The sequence below is a fragment of the Entelurus aequoreus genome, linkage group LG03 (assembly GCF_033978785.1).
Source record: "Entelurus aequoreus isolate RoL-2023_Sb linkage group LG03, RoL_Eaeq_v1.1, whole genome shotgun sequence".
Taxonomy (NCBI): Eukaryota; Metazoa; Chordata; class Actinopteri; order Syngnathiformes; family Syngnathidae; genus Entelurus; species Entelurus aequoreus.
This window is the reverse complement of record NC_084733.1, coordinates 47241870-47255942: the sequence shown is the minus strand read 5'-3', so window position 1 is coordinate 47255942 and position 14073 is coordinate 47241870. Positions and strand designations below refer to the sequence as shown.

The 14073-nt window shown below is 39.3% G+C and overlaps 1 protein-coding gene across 1 annotated transcript in view; it reads left to right on the top strand.

The window, feature by feature from the left end:
• The window catches only part of LOC133646514 (rho guanine nucleotide exchange factor 10-like), a 67756-nt gene that overhangs the window by 18131 nt on the left and 35552 nt on the right, over nucleotides 1–14073 (top strand). Inside the window, exons 8-13 of the mRNA XM_062041954.1 lie at nucleotides 3070–3197; nucleotides 8691–8794; nucleotides 8953–9074; nucleotides 10494–10580; nucleotides 11296–11501; nucleotides 13365–13522. Of these exons, the coding sequence (XP_061897938.1) occupies nucleotides 3070–3197; nucleotides 8691–8794; nucleotides 8953–9074; nucleotides 10494–10580; nucleotides 11296–11501; nucleotides 13365–13522 (805 nt within the window). The remainder of the gene's footprint in view (nucleotides 1–3069; nucleotides 3198–8690; nucleotides 8795–8952; nucleotides 9075–10493; nucleotides 10581–11295; nucleotides 11502–13364; nucleotides 13523–14073) is intronic.

The following is a 14073-nucleotide window of genomic DNA, read 5'->3' as shown; positions in this document are numbered from 1 at the left end:
CTCCTATGCATTGAGAGTTTGAGAAGTCAGTGTCATGAAAAAATAAATTTTACTCCAATGCTAGAACTATTGAAACCTCCGCCATATATTTGCCTGCAGGTTTGTTTGTTCGTTAGTTATCAACATAACTAAAAAAGTTAAGCGTGAATTTTGATTAAACGCTCAGGAAATGTCAGAAATGCGATAAGGAACAAGAGATTACATTTTGGGGGTGATTTGGATAATCTCTACTACAAACCCCGTTTCCATTTGAGTTGGGAAATTGTGTTAGATGTAAATATAAACGGAAAATACAATGATTTGCAAATCATTTTCAACCCATATTCAGTTGAATATGCTACAAAGACAACAAATTTGATGTTCAAACTGATAAACTTTTTTTTTTTTGCAAATCATTAACTTTAGAATTTGATGCCAGCAACACGTGACAAAGAAGTTGAGAAAGGTGGCAATAAATACTGATAAAGTTGAGGAATGCTCATCAAACACTTATTTGGAACATCCCACAGGTGTGCAGGCTAATTGGGAACAGGTGGGTGCCATGATTGGGTATAAAAAGAAGCTTCCCAAAAAATGCTCAGTCTTTCACAAGAAAGGATGGGCGAGGTACACCCCTTTGTCCACAACTGCGTGAGCAAATAGTCAAACAGTTTAAGAACAACGTTTCTCAAAGTGCAATTGCAAGAAATTTAGGGATTTCAACATCTACAGTCCATAATATCATCAAAAGGTTCAGAGAATCTGGAGAAATTACTCCACGTAAGCGGCATGGCCGTAAACCAACATTGAATGACCGTGACCTTCGATCCCTCAGACGGCAGTGTATCAAAAACCGACATCAATCTCTAAAGGATATCACCACATGGGCTCAGGAACACTTCAGAAAACAACTGTCACTAAATACAGTTTGTCACTACATCTGTAAGTGCAAGTTAAAGCTCTACTATGCAAAGCGAACGCCATTTATCAACAACATCCAGAAACGCCGCCGGCTTCTCTGGGCCCGAGATCATCTAAGATGGACTGATGCAAAGTGGAAAAGTGTTCTGTGGTCTGACGAGTCCACATTTCAAATTGTTTTTGGAAATATTCGACATCGTGTCATCCGGACCAAAGGGGAAGCGAACCATCCAGACTGTTATCGACGCAAAGTTCAAAAGCCAGCATCTCTGATGGTATGGGGGTGCATTAGTGCCCAAGGCATGGGTAACTTACACGTCTGTGAAGGCACCATTAATGCTGAAAGGTACATACAGGTTTTGGAACAACATATGCTGCCATCTAAGCGCCGTCTTTTTCATGGACGCCCCTGCTTATTTCAGCAAGACAATGCCAAGCCACATTCAGCACGTGTTACAACAGCGTGGCTTCGTAAAAAAAGAGTGCAGGTACTTTCCTGGCCCGCCTGCAGTCCAGACCTGTCTCCCATCGAAAATGTGTGGCGCATTATGAAGCGTACAATACGACAGCGGAGACCCCGGACTGTTGAACGACTGAAGCTCTACATAAAACAAGAATGGGAAAGAATTCCACTTTCAAAGCTTCAACAATTAGTTTCCTCAGTTCCCAATCGTTTATTGAGTGTTGTTAAAAGAAAAGATGATGTAACACAGTGGTGAACATGCCCTTTCCCAACTACTTTGGCACGTGTTGCAGCCATGAAATTCTAAGTTTATTTATTACTTGCAAAAAAAAAAAATAAAGTTTATGAGTTTGAACATCAAATATCTTGTCTTTGTAGTGCATTCAATTGAATATGGGTTGAAAAGGATTTGCAAATCATTGTATTCCGTTTATATTTACATCTAACACAATTTCCCAACTCATATGGAAACAGGGTTTGTATGTTAAATTATGTTTACTTTGCAAGGCTGAACTTTTCTGTTTGTATCTGCTGGCGGCGCCCTTCTCTTGCCCACAGAGTCACACAGTGGAAACTGATAAGTGGGTTCACTCCGTTTATTTCAGTCCGCTATTGAACAAACATGCACAGCTGCTGAGACGAATGCAAATAGTGAACCCTCTCGCAGTCTGTTTGGAGCCGACAGATGAAGAAAACAAACACGTATGGACATGGCAGTTAATTACCTCCAACAGTAGTTTATGAATTCACAATGTTTGTCCGTCTATTGGTTAGCAACATAGGTCAAAAAGTTACGGGAAGATTTTGATTACACTTGCAGGAAATGTCAGAAATGCAATAAGGGACAAGTGGTTAGATTTTGGGGCTGATTAGGAATTACCATCAGGATACAGGATTTTTTACAGGACTGGAGGCCTGGCAGAGATCTGCACTCTCCAAGTGCTTTTATAGTTCATTATGTAATGGGAACCAAATAATCTGTATTATTTTTGTACTTTTTAAAATTAAACACTTTTTTCTACCACATTCTCTGTCATTGAACACTTAACAGTAGCAAGGAAACCATGTGATAATGATTTACAGTAGATCAGAGGTTCACACCAACAAGTGTTTGGATTCCATTTTAAGGTGTGTGAAAATGTGGAATTAGCAATTATATTTAGCATACACTTAAAAGTTTTGGAAATACTGGGAATGCAGAGATAAAATACTGGGGATGTAGGTCTTAAAAAAGGTTCAAATTAAAGCACTGATTTAGATGCCAGATTGCTCTGGCTTTTAGCTCGGTAGCTAGCCCACATGTCTCTAATGCCATACAGAAAAGCAGGGACTGAACCAGGGGGGTTACATTTGCCAAACATTTCAACACTACACTTAAGTATGGTTGATGGATTTTTTTCAGTGACAAAGTCATGCTGATTGGCGACACTAAATTGGCCCTAGTGTGTGAATGTTGTCTGTCTATCTGTGTTGGCCCCTGCAATGAGGTGGCGACTTGTCCAGGGTGTACCCCACCTTCCGCCCATGTGCAGCTGGGATAGGCTCCAGCACCCCCGCGACCCCATAAGGGACAAGCGGTAGAAAATGGATGGGTGGAAAATATTTATTATTGTACACATTGTTTTAGTACGGAACATTGAACTTTAAATCATCTTCAGCTGCATTTTAACACTCTTCTCTACTACTCTGTCCTCCTTCCCATCCAGAATGTGAATCCCACAGTGGCCCAGGACTGGGTATCAGGTCTCCAGAGGCTGATTCTGAAGAAGGAAGAGGAGATTAGGGCAGCTGACCGCTGTCGGATCCAACTTCAGCTGCCTGGCAAACAAGACAAGTCTGTATTTTTTTTCTTCCACACTTCCTTCTTCTTTAGTAGACTCCTCTCCAGCTTTGTTTGCACTTTAATTTTTAGTGTCTGCAGGGTCATTTTATCCCTCCCTCTTTACCCTTTAAGCCTTGTTTACCCTTTTTCCTTCATCTCATCTCACACCTGTTGAGTTCATAGCTTTAAGAGAGCACATTAGAACACATTTGGATGAACATGTTTCTCCACCAGTCCTATTAGGAGGTATGAATCACAAGGGAGGAAATGTGCATGTTTGTTTGCAACTAGAGGCTACGCTGTGCTGCAGCTGCTTCTCAACATTAGTGCTCATGTCACCTATTTGGACACACGCTAATAAAGCCTGCACGTAGTGCCCCAAGAGTGCCCTTTTCTTTCCTTTTTTTTGCTTTTGGCTTTTTCTTAATTTTTTTCAGCATCTTGCACTTATCTGGTGACATTATGTTTTGAAGCATGTTATGCATGTTTTTTTAAGTCTCAAAGCCCAGCAAATAAAATGTGCATTTTCTTTATCCAGAGACATATCTTTTGTAGAGACACATAAACTGCCTGAGTCAGCCTTAATTGATAACCGCCATCGACCTCTTTGGCTAATGTCAGTCTGCATTTTTCACTCAGCACCAAATAGACTTGTGTTCCCCCCTCGGGTGTTATCAACCCAGACAGAGATGATTTTATTTGACTGGATACAAATTAGTGGACTGGTGTACAAGTATAAATAATCAAACATGAACACGACTGCATGGATTGAGTAACTGTGTGACCAATTTTGCCAAGGCACAAACTGTCAAATACTAATTTACAAAAAAAAAACAGCAATATTTTAAATCCGTATGAGACAGTTAGCTTAAAGGCCTACTGAAATGAATTTTTTTTATTTAAACGGGGATAGCAGATCTATTCTATGTGTCATACTTGATCATTTCGCGATATTGCCATATTTTTGCTGAAAGGATTTAGTATAGAACAACGACGATAAAGATTGCAACTTTTGGTATCTGATAAAAAAAAGGCTTGCCCCTACCGGAAGTAGCGTGACGTAGTCAGTTGAACATATATGCAAAGTTCCCTATTGTTTACAATGATGGCCGCATGAAGTGAGAGAGATTCGGACCGAGAAAGCGACAATTTCCCCATTAATTTGAGCGAGGATGAAAGATTTGTGGATGAGTAAAGTGTAAGTGAAGGACTAGTGGGGAGTTGAAGCTATTCAGATAGGGAAGATGCTGTGAGAGCCGGGGGTGACCTGATATTCAGCTGGGAATGACTACAACAGTAAATAAACACAAGACATATATATACTCTATTAGCCACAACACAACCAGGCTTATATTTAATATGCCACAAATTAATCCTGCATAAAAACACTTGCGTGTTTGTTATGCTAGATCCTAGCTCCTCTGCTAGCTCCTAGCTCCATAGAACACGCCAATACAATTCAAACACCTGATCAATACACACAATCACTCAGCCCAAAAGACCGTTCACCTAACCCAAGGTTCATAAAGCTTATATATTTTTAAAAAGTTACGTACGTGACGCGCACATACGGTCAAGTTGTCAAATGTTTAGCAGCCAAGGCTGCATACTCACGGTACCTGATATTCAGCTGGGAATGACTACAACAGTAAATAAACACAAGACATATATATACTCTATTAGCCACAGCACAACCAGGCTTATATTTAATATGCCACAAATTAATCCTGCATAATAACACCTGCGTGTTTGTTATGCTAGCTCCTAGCTCCTCTGCTAGCTCCTAGCTCCATAGAACACGCCAATACAATTCAAACACCTGATCAACACACACAATCACTCAGCCCGAAAGACCGTTCACCTAACCCAAGGTTCATAAAGCTTATATATTTTTAAAAAGTTACGTACGTGACGCGCACGTACGGTACGGCACGTGTTATGCTAGCTCCTATGCTAGCTCCTAGCTCCATAGAACACGCCAATACAATTCAAACACCCGATCAACACACACAATCACTCAGCCCAAAAGACCGTTCACCTAACCCAAGGTTCATAAAGCTTATATATTTTTTAAAAGTTACGTACATACGCAAAAAAAAGTTGCGCACATACGGTCAAGCGATCAAATGTTTAGAAGCCAAAGCTGCATACTCACAGTAGCACGTCTGCGTCTTTGTCATCCAAATCAAAGTAATCCTGGTAAGAGTCTGTGTTGTCCCAGTTCTCTACAGGCGTCTGTGTATCGATGTCAAAAGTCCTCCTGGTTAGAGTCTCTGTTATCCGAGTTCTTCCATCTTGACTGCATCTTTCGGGAATGTAAACAAAGAAGCGCCGGCTGTGTACTGTTGTGGCTGACTACGTTCGAAAAATACGTCCATTTCGCACCGACAACTTTCTTCTTTGCTTGCTCAGCTTCCTTCTTCATAATGCAATGAACATGATTGAAACAGATTCACGAACACAGATGTCCAGAATACTGTGGAATTATGAAATGAAAACAGAGCTTTTTCGTATTGGCTTCAATGTGGAAGGCATACCCGTGTTCGCCGGTCTACGTCACGCGCATACGTCATCCTCAGAGGCGTTTCGAACCGGAAGTTTAGCGGCAAATTTAAAATGTCACTTTATAAGTTAACCCGGCCGTATTGGCATGTGTTATAATGTTAAGATTTCATCATTGATATATAAACTATCAGACTGCGTGGTCGGTAGTAGTGGGTTTCAGTAGGCCTTTAATTTGACTGTTGATTTCTATTTAAAAAATTCAGATTGCATTCTGTGTTAAGTTCTTTAAAAGTTGTAGTCATAATGAGGAGAAATATAAAGAGCTCACATAGTCTAACAGCACACAAGCTACAAAGATCAACGATGCAAAATCCTGCAGCACTGAATGTCAATTTTACGTGTAATGGTATGCATGGGCCGATGTGTCAATAAATCAGTTAATTGAACGATAAATTAAATTGAACTTGATAACTTTGCCATTATCAATAAATTGCCATGTCCTTGTTTGTTTTCTTTGTCTCTCGCTTTCAAACAGGGCGTTAGATGGTTCCCTCACTGTGCTGCACTCTCAACACCAGAGCGTGTTTATTCAACTGAAAAATTAAATGAACAGAGTTAATCCTCATGTCCGTCATCCACAGTCGTTGTCTCTTTGGCGGAGGTGGGACAGTTAGCTTACACACACAGGATGCACTGACAGTCGAGACTAATGTAAAGCACCACAAAATAACACAATTAACTGGTAAGAAATATGATAGCAAAGCCAAATGTCTGATGTGGGAATGTTTTTGCTTCAAATGAGTGAGGAGCAAGATGAGTCTGTTAACACGGATAACCAAGCAAGTTTGCCTAATTTGTTGAAAGTGACACAAAAAAAAAAGTTTTTTAATCTGTGTAAAAAAAACTGCACTTCAAGATGTTCAATATTTATTGAAGTGCATGCTTTGCTAACAGAGATTAAGAGAACATTTTATTTTTATAATTTGTTTACTTAATTAAAAATGATTGAACTTCCAGTTACAATGGTAAAAAAAAGAAACTAATAGGAAATCAAAATGTATTGCCTTTAAAAGGAATACTTGCCTTATAAGTATTATCTCAAAATAATGCTGGCGGTAATATTGTTTATATATATATATATATGCATATATATATATATATATATATATATATATATATATATATATATATACAAACCCCGTTTTCATATGAGTTGGGAAATTGTGTTAGATGTAAATATAAACGGAATACAATGATTTGCAAGATATTTGATGTTCAAACTCATCAACTTTATTTTTTTTTTGCAAATAATAATTAACTTAGAATTTCATGGCTGCAACACGTGCCAAAGTAGTTGGGAAAGGGCATGTTCACCACTGTGTTACATCACCTTTTCTTTTAACAACACAAAATAAACGATTGGGAACTGAGGAAACTAATTGTTGAAGCTTTGAAAGTGGAATTCTTTCCCATTCTTGTTTTATGTAGAGCTTCAGTCGTTCAACAGTCCGGGGTCTCCGCTGTCGTATTGTACGCTTCATAATGCGCCACACATTTTCGATGGGAGACAGGTCTGGACTGCAGGCGGGCCAGGAAAGTACCCGCACTCTTTTTTTACGAAGCCACGCTGTTGTAACACATGCTGAATGTGGCTTGGCATTGTCTTGCTGAAATAAGCAGGGGCGTCCATGAAAAAGACGGCGCTTAGATGGCAACATATGTTGTTCCAAAACCTGTATGTACCTTTCAGCATTAATGGTGCCTTCACAGATGTGTAAGTTACCCATGCCTTGGGCACTAATGCACCCCCATACCATCACAGATGCTGGCTTTTGAACTTTGCGTCGATAACAGTCTGGATGGTTTGCTTCCCCTTTGGTCCAGATGACACGATGTCGAATATTTCCAAAAACAATTTGAAATGTGGACTCGTCAGACCACAGAACACTTTTCCACTTTGCATGAGTCCATCTTAGATGATCTCGGGCCCAGAGAAGCCGGCGGCGTTTCTGGATGTTGTTGATAAATGGCTTTCGCCGTTCATAGTAGAGCTTTAACTTGCACTTACAGATGTAGCGAAGAACTGTATTTAGTGACAGTGGTTTTCTGAAGTGTTCCTGAGCCCATGTGGTGATATCCTTTAGAGATTGATGTCGGTTTTTGATACAGTGCCGTCTGAGGGATCGAAGGTCGCGGTCATTCAATGTTGGTTTCCGGCCATGCCGTTTACGTGGAGTGATTTCTCCAGATTCTCAGAACCTTTTGATGATATTATGGACCGTAGATGTTGAAATCCCTAAATTTCTTGCAATTGCACTTTGAGAAACGTTGTTCTTAAACTGTTTGACTATTTGCTCACGCAGTTGTGGACAAAAGGGGTGTACCTCGCCCATCCTTTCTTGTGAAAGACTGAGCATTTTTTGGGAAGCTGTTTTCATACCCAATCATGGCACCCACCTGTTCCCAATTAGCCTGCACACCTGTGGGATGTTCCAAATAAGTGTTTGATGAGCATTCCTCAACTTTATCAGTATTTATTGCCACCTTTCCCAACTTCTTTGTCACGTGTTGCTGGCATCAAATTCTAAAGTTAATGATTATTTGCAAAAAAAAAAATGTTTATCAGTTTGAACATCAAATATGTTGTCTTTGTAGCATATTCAACTGAATATGGGTTGAAAATGATTTGCAAATCATTGTATTCCATTTATATTTACATCTAACACAATTTCCCAACTCATATGGAAACAGGGTTTGTATATTGAATATATATATATATATATATATATATACATATATATATATATATATATATATATATATATATATAAACAATATTACCGTACATGGATGTACAGTATGTATAATCGCCCCGGACAAAAAAAAAAAGTTAAATGCAAGTGAAAGCAGCAAAAAGTTACACTACAAAGCTCTCAAAAATGCATGAAAGCTATAAATGTTTGTCCTCATTTGTAATTCTGTTTATATCCTCTTTGTCAGCAGGTCGGGTAAAACCACATACTTCAGTGCGGTGTTCAATACCCTCAACCCAGCCAACAAACAGTCATGGATCAGTAACTTGCAAATGGCCAAACTGGCTCTTGGTACAGTCCATTCCTCTTGTGTCTTGTGTTTACTTCCCCATTGTCACATGTGCACACAGGGCTTAAAGCCCACACATATTCTATCCATCCATCTTCTACCGCTTGTCCCTTTTATATATTTTTTTAATCAAGCCTCATGTGTGTATGTTTCATATTAGAAGAGGACAACCTTCAGGGCTGGTTTTTTGCAGAGGATGATGGAAATCAGCTCAAAAAGCAGAAGCATCCTCTCTTGCTCAAACAGATGCCTGTCGTCATGTCTAAATTGCAGGAGTTCAAGGTGAGACTTCCCTTTGTTTTGCCTTGTTTTGCTTCAAAAGTTTTGCAATTCTTAGTAAAGATGGCGTCCTGAGAAAAGTGAAGAAAATCTGTTGGAGTTTATCCATAACTGTGTGTAGCAATTGACATGTCCCTTACATGCCACATTCTAAACTGTATCACTTACTCCCGGATGTACAGTAGGCCCAAGACTTTGGTTTGTAAAGGTGACCACTGTATATATGGGTGTTACGTTATTTCATGTATAGATGGCTCTCTTAATGTTAAAAAAACAACTTTAAATACTGTTTTTATCCAATAGCTATGGAAATATTCAAGGGAATGCTTTTCCACGGCCAGGCCTGGAACTAATTAACAGTGATAAACGCGGGTTTACTGCATTACCCTTGGGGACCAGAGGTAAATTTGGGTATGAGAGCCCAAGTGTGTGTATAAAAAAACCCAACCAACAATAACACAGTTGAAGTATGTATTTTACAAGTAATGTGAAGATTAAATAATAATATTCAGGTATGAAAAATAAACAAAAACAGCACATTGACAAATACAATTCAGTTCAATCCAATATGTTCAATAATCATGTGTTATTATTGCTGAGAATGTTCAAAGTTTATATAGAAAGCCAAAAAATGAAGTTGATATGTCGACACAGAGAAATTAAGTGTTCGGTATCTCCTGCGTAGTGAAGCCAGTTTAATGCTATGCCGCTTGGGCATTTATTAAAAAAGTAAACAAAACAAAATAAATGGGCATCAACAATGAAAAAATACATATTTTTTCAACATTTTATCCTTAAGGGAAAGGTTTGGCTACAATTTAAACTTAGATAGTATGGTCGTTTTAGAAATGTTGCCGTAAAATTGTCACAATGATGTCTTTCGAAATGATGCTCAACTGGCCATTATCTCTATGGGCTTTTGAATGGACACAGCCGTAATGATGCTAAAATGAACTAAAACTATTACAAAGAACATCTTCACGCACTGCTCAATAGAAATTCAGAAGACACAAAGTATAATTTTATCCATTAGGCAATTTAATCCATTAAAGTAGAACAAGCAAGTACCTGCAGAGCACGAAGACCACGTTGATAATCAGCTATTGAATTGACCAGTCGCCACAATCACGTGGCCATCCCTAGTGGTTGTGGCCCTAAATAACCGCATACGGTGTTTATGCCAGGGGCCGGCCCTAAGTATGCTCATTAATATTGATCGTCCACTTCTGGCAAAAAAATCTGTAGGGACAGTTAGCTTAGTGGTTAAAAGTCTGGTGATACTAACTCCAAGCAAGGTCATATGCTGTTTGTGTTTGGTATTATTCTCCGTTTGTAAATATTTTAATAAAACTCAAATAAGTTATTTTAATTGAAATACTCTGTACAGTATAATCATCCATCTTTTCTCCTGTGCTGTGGCAGGTGGAGTGTGCAGTCCACAACCCGGAGCCCTACATCAACACAGAGAGCACAGCAGACACCCCTGCTGTGGGCCACGGTTGTGTCTGGGTGAGACATCTTCCCTCCATCCTTTAGATAGCATATGGTGGTCCAGTTCTGCACTTCAGCCCTACACTAAATTACCTTTGTAATTCAAGACTTTGCGAGTGAATGTCACTGAGCTTCTGGAGCCTCGCTTTCCGCAATTGCTCACAGCAGCTAACATTTTCAAATAACCGCACATGGTCAGTAAATCAGTCGCAGCCATTTTCGACAGTTCAGCTGTTATTGTTATTTCTCGCTGTAGTGGTATATTCCACATTGTCAATTGTTATTTTGTAAAGGATCTAATGTCACCTTCAGTAAGAGTGTCAAGGCTCTGAAAGTACATTTGTTCATGATAAACAATGAATCTCAGCACCCTGTTAAACTCTGCTAAAGTAACAGCTGGCCCATTAGAGGGAAAACCGATATCGAGCTGATTATTTTCTTAGTGAGGCAATACTTGAAACTATTTATATTGTGTTGATTTATGATGTTAAAGTGTAGCAAGAGAATGTAAATTGTTACGTGTGTTATTTCTAACGTAATTGGTGTATTATTGATTTAAGCTAAATTATTTAAACATTTGTCTGTTTTGATACACGCTAACTTGTGTCAAATAAACATAACACTGTATACTCTTTAGATGTGTTGTTTATTTTCACTAGTTGTGGCTACGCTGTATAATTTGAATATTTAAAGTATCCGCCAGGTGCTAAAATCTTAGCAAATTTTACTGCAGGTTGCAAGTTGCACCAACCAGATGGGGCAGATAGCCATCGTTGCCATGCAGAGCTGCAGCCCGAAGGTGACAGAGTGCTTTAATGTGGAGTCCCGTATCCTCTGCATGGCCTACATCCCAGCAGAAGAGCCACAGGAGAATGATGCCCCAGAGGATGGGAGAGCCAGTGTTACAGCCACTGTCTGCCTGGGCATGGAGGAGGGCAGGTAATCAAATCAACAAAAACATAGTCACCGTTAATTCACACCGTTTGAGCCTGGTGTTATTTAATGAGCACGGGATGCACTGTTTTATAAATGTTTTTAAATGGAAAGTACTTTGTGCTACATTTTATATGTACGAAAAGTGCTATACAAATAAAGTTTGGTTTGATTCGATACAGGAAGGCTTTGAGGGCAAAACCCAAATGATTTAAATTGAAGCCAATAGTACCGTATTTTCCGCACCATAAGCCGCACCTAAAAACCACAATTTTTCTCAAAAGCTGACAGTGCGGCTAATAACCCGGTGCGCCTTATATATGGATTAATATTAATATTTATTTTCATAAAGTTTAGGTCTCGCAACTACGGTAAACAGCCGCCATCTTTTTTCCCCGTAAAAGAGGAAGCGCTTCTTCTTCTACGGTAAGCAACCGCCCCCATAGAAGAGGAAGCGCTTCTTCTTGTACTGTAAGCAACCGCCAAGGTGAGCACCCACCCCCGTAGAAGAAGAAGCGTGCGGATATTACGTTTCATTTCATTTGTGTGTTTCTGTAAAGACCACAAAATGTCTCCTACTAAGAGACACGCGTACAAGGTTCCACTGACTTTTGATATTCATGTGAACCGCACTGTGGATACAACGGGAGCACGTACGGTGAATATTCGCACCACAGGGAATGAGAAGTCGTCCTTCACCGTGGTTCTAGCTTGCCATGCTACCGGCCAGAAACTTCCACCCACGGTGATATTCAAAAGGAAGACCTTGCCAAAAGAGAACTTTCCAGCTGGCGTCATCATAAAAGCTAACTCAAAGGGATGGATGGCTGAAGAAAAAATGAGCGAAGAGACCGGGTGACTTTTTTTCACGCAGCTCCGTCCCTGTTGATCTATGACTGCATGCGTGTCCACATCACAGATGGTGTCAAAAAACAAGTGAAGCACACCGAAGAAGAATAATTCGAGGGATTTGTGGATGAGTAATAACTTCAGAAAGTGAGCTTTAAATGTTTATTTTGTGTGTTGTGTGGCAATAACGTATGAGCAATGTTGAGTTATTGATGTTGCTATTGCTCTGCACTATTTTGAGTGTTACTATTTTTGTGATTGCACATTTGCACATTACATTTTGGGAGTGAACAGAGTTGTTAGAACGCTGGTTTGTAATATATTATTAAAGTTTGACTGACCTATCTGACTGTTTTTTTGACATTCCCTTTAGCGTAGCGTAGGTGCGGCTAATAACACGGGGCGGCTAATAGGTAAACAAAGTTTTGAAATATGCCATTCATTGAAGGTGCGGCTTACAACACGGGGCGGCTTATGGTGCGGAAAATACGTTAGTTTTGGCTTTTGTTTAGTTACTGTGCAGTAGCCACTTTATTTTCTTAAAACATTTGTATTAATACCAAAAATGCAATACATTATCTGATTTACAAATACTTGTAAAATGTAAATTTAATAAGATAAGCTTGATAAAAATGTGTTATTGTGTTTACGTTAGTTACTTGTTGTAAAACACTTTCAGTTCTATAGTCAAACAATCGGACCAGGATTCGAAAATTGGATTGGCTCTGTCGCCCAAAAAATCGCATAGGGATCAGAAGTCAAAAATGTTAATCGGGACATCCCTAATAGCAATACATAATGTTGTATCATCATGTTGTACGATCTGACAGCGTCAATCAACACAGAGATTTGTCATCTTTTGTAAAAGCTTCAGATTTACAGTCAGCTTTTGTTTTGGATATCATTAGATTATGGGGTGTAAGTGTATGAATTGTTTTTGGTGACATAACACAAATATTACTCTTTCGAGAAGTGATTCTTTATTTGGTTGGTTCTAATTTAATATTTTTCTATTCTCAGCATAATTGTGTATAAGAGCAGCCAGCGGTCCAAGAAGGTGCGTCTGCAGCAGTTCTTCACCCCAGACAAATCCACCGTCACAAGCTTGGCTTACATGAAACACTGCTTGTATGTCGGCCTGGTCAGCGGCTCTGTGGCCATCTACTCCAGATCACAAGGTATGTCTTTCAGAAGGGAGGCCTAATGCTCTGTTTGTCCCCGTAACGAGGGGAATTATGGTTGAGTCACTGTTACTGTGTATAACAGCAACATATTCATTTAGATCATTCAAATGTGTTATAAAATTGTGCAAGTTAGCACGGTTTGCGCAGATATTTAGTCTGCGCCTGAGTTGAATGCACATCAGTCTCGACCACAGCACATGAATAAGAGCACTGTGACTGACAGCTGCTGTTAGATTTAACATTTAGGATCTGCCACTTAAATAAATAAAGGAGGACTACAATTACCAAACTTCTTACATTATTATATCTCCTTCGGTTGTGAACAAGCAAGCCACTTATTCCATTCTTCTGCAGATAAGGACTGGATCAACATAGAAACAAATATGTTAATGAATTTGGACATTGATGTGGGGAGTTTATATTATATTAAAAAAATACCTAATGAATTTAGGCACAGCCAAATAGAAGCCACCTTTAACATTCTGAAACTATGTCAGAAAATACTTGGAATCAACCCAATTACATCTGTAAATCAACCGCTTTGG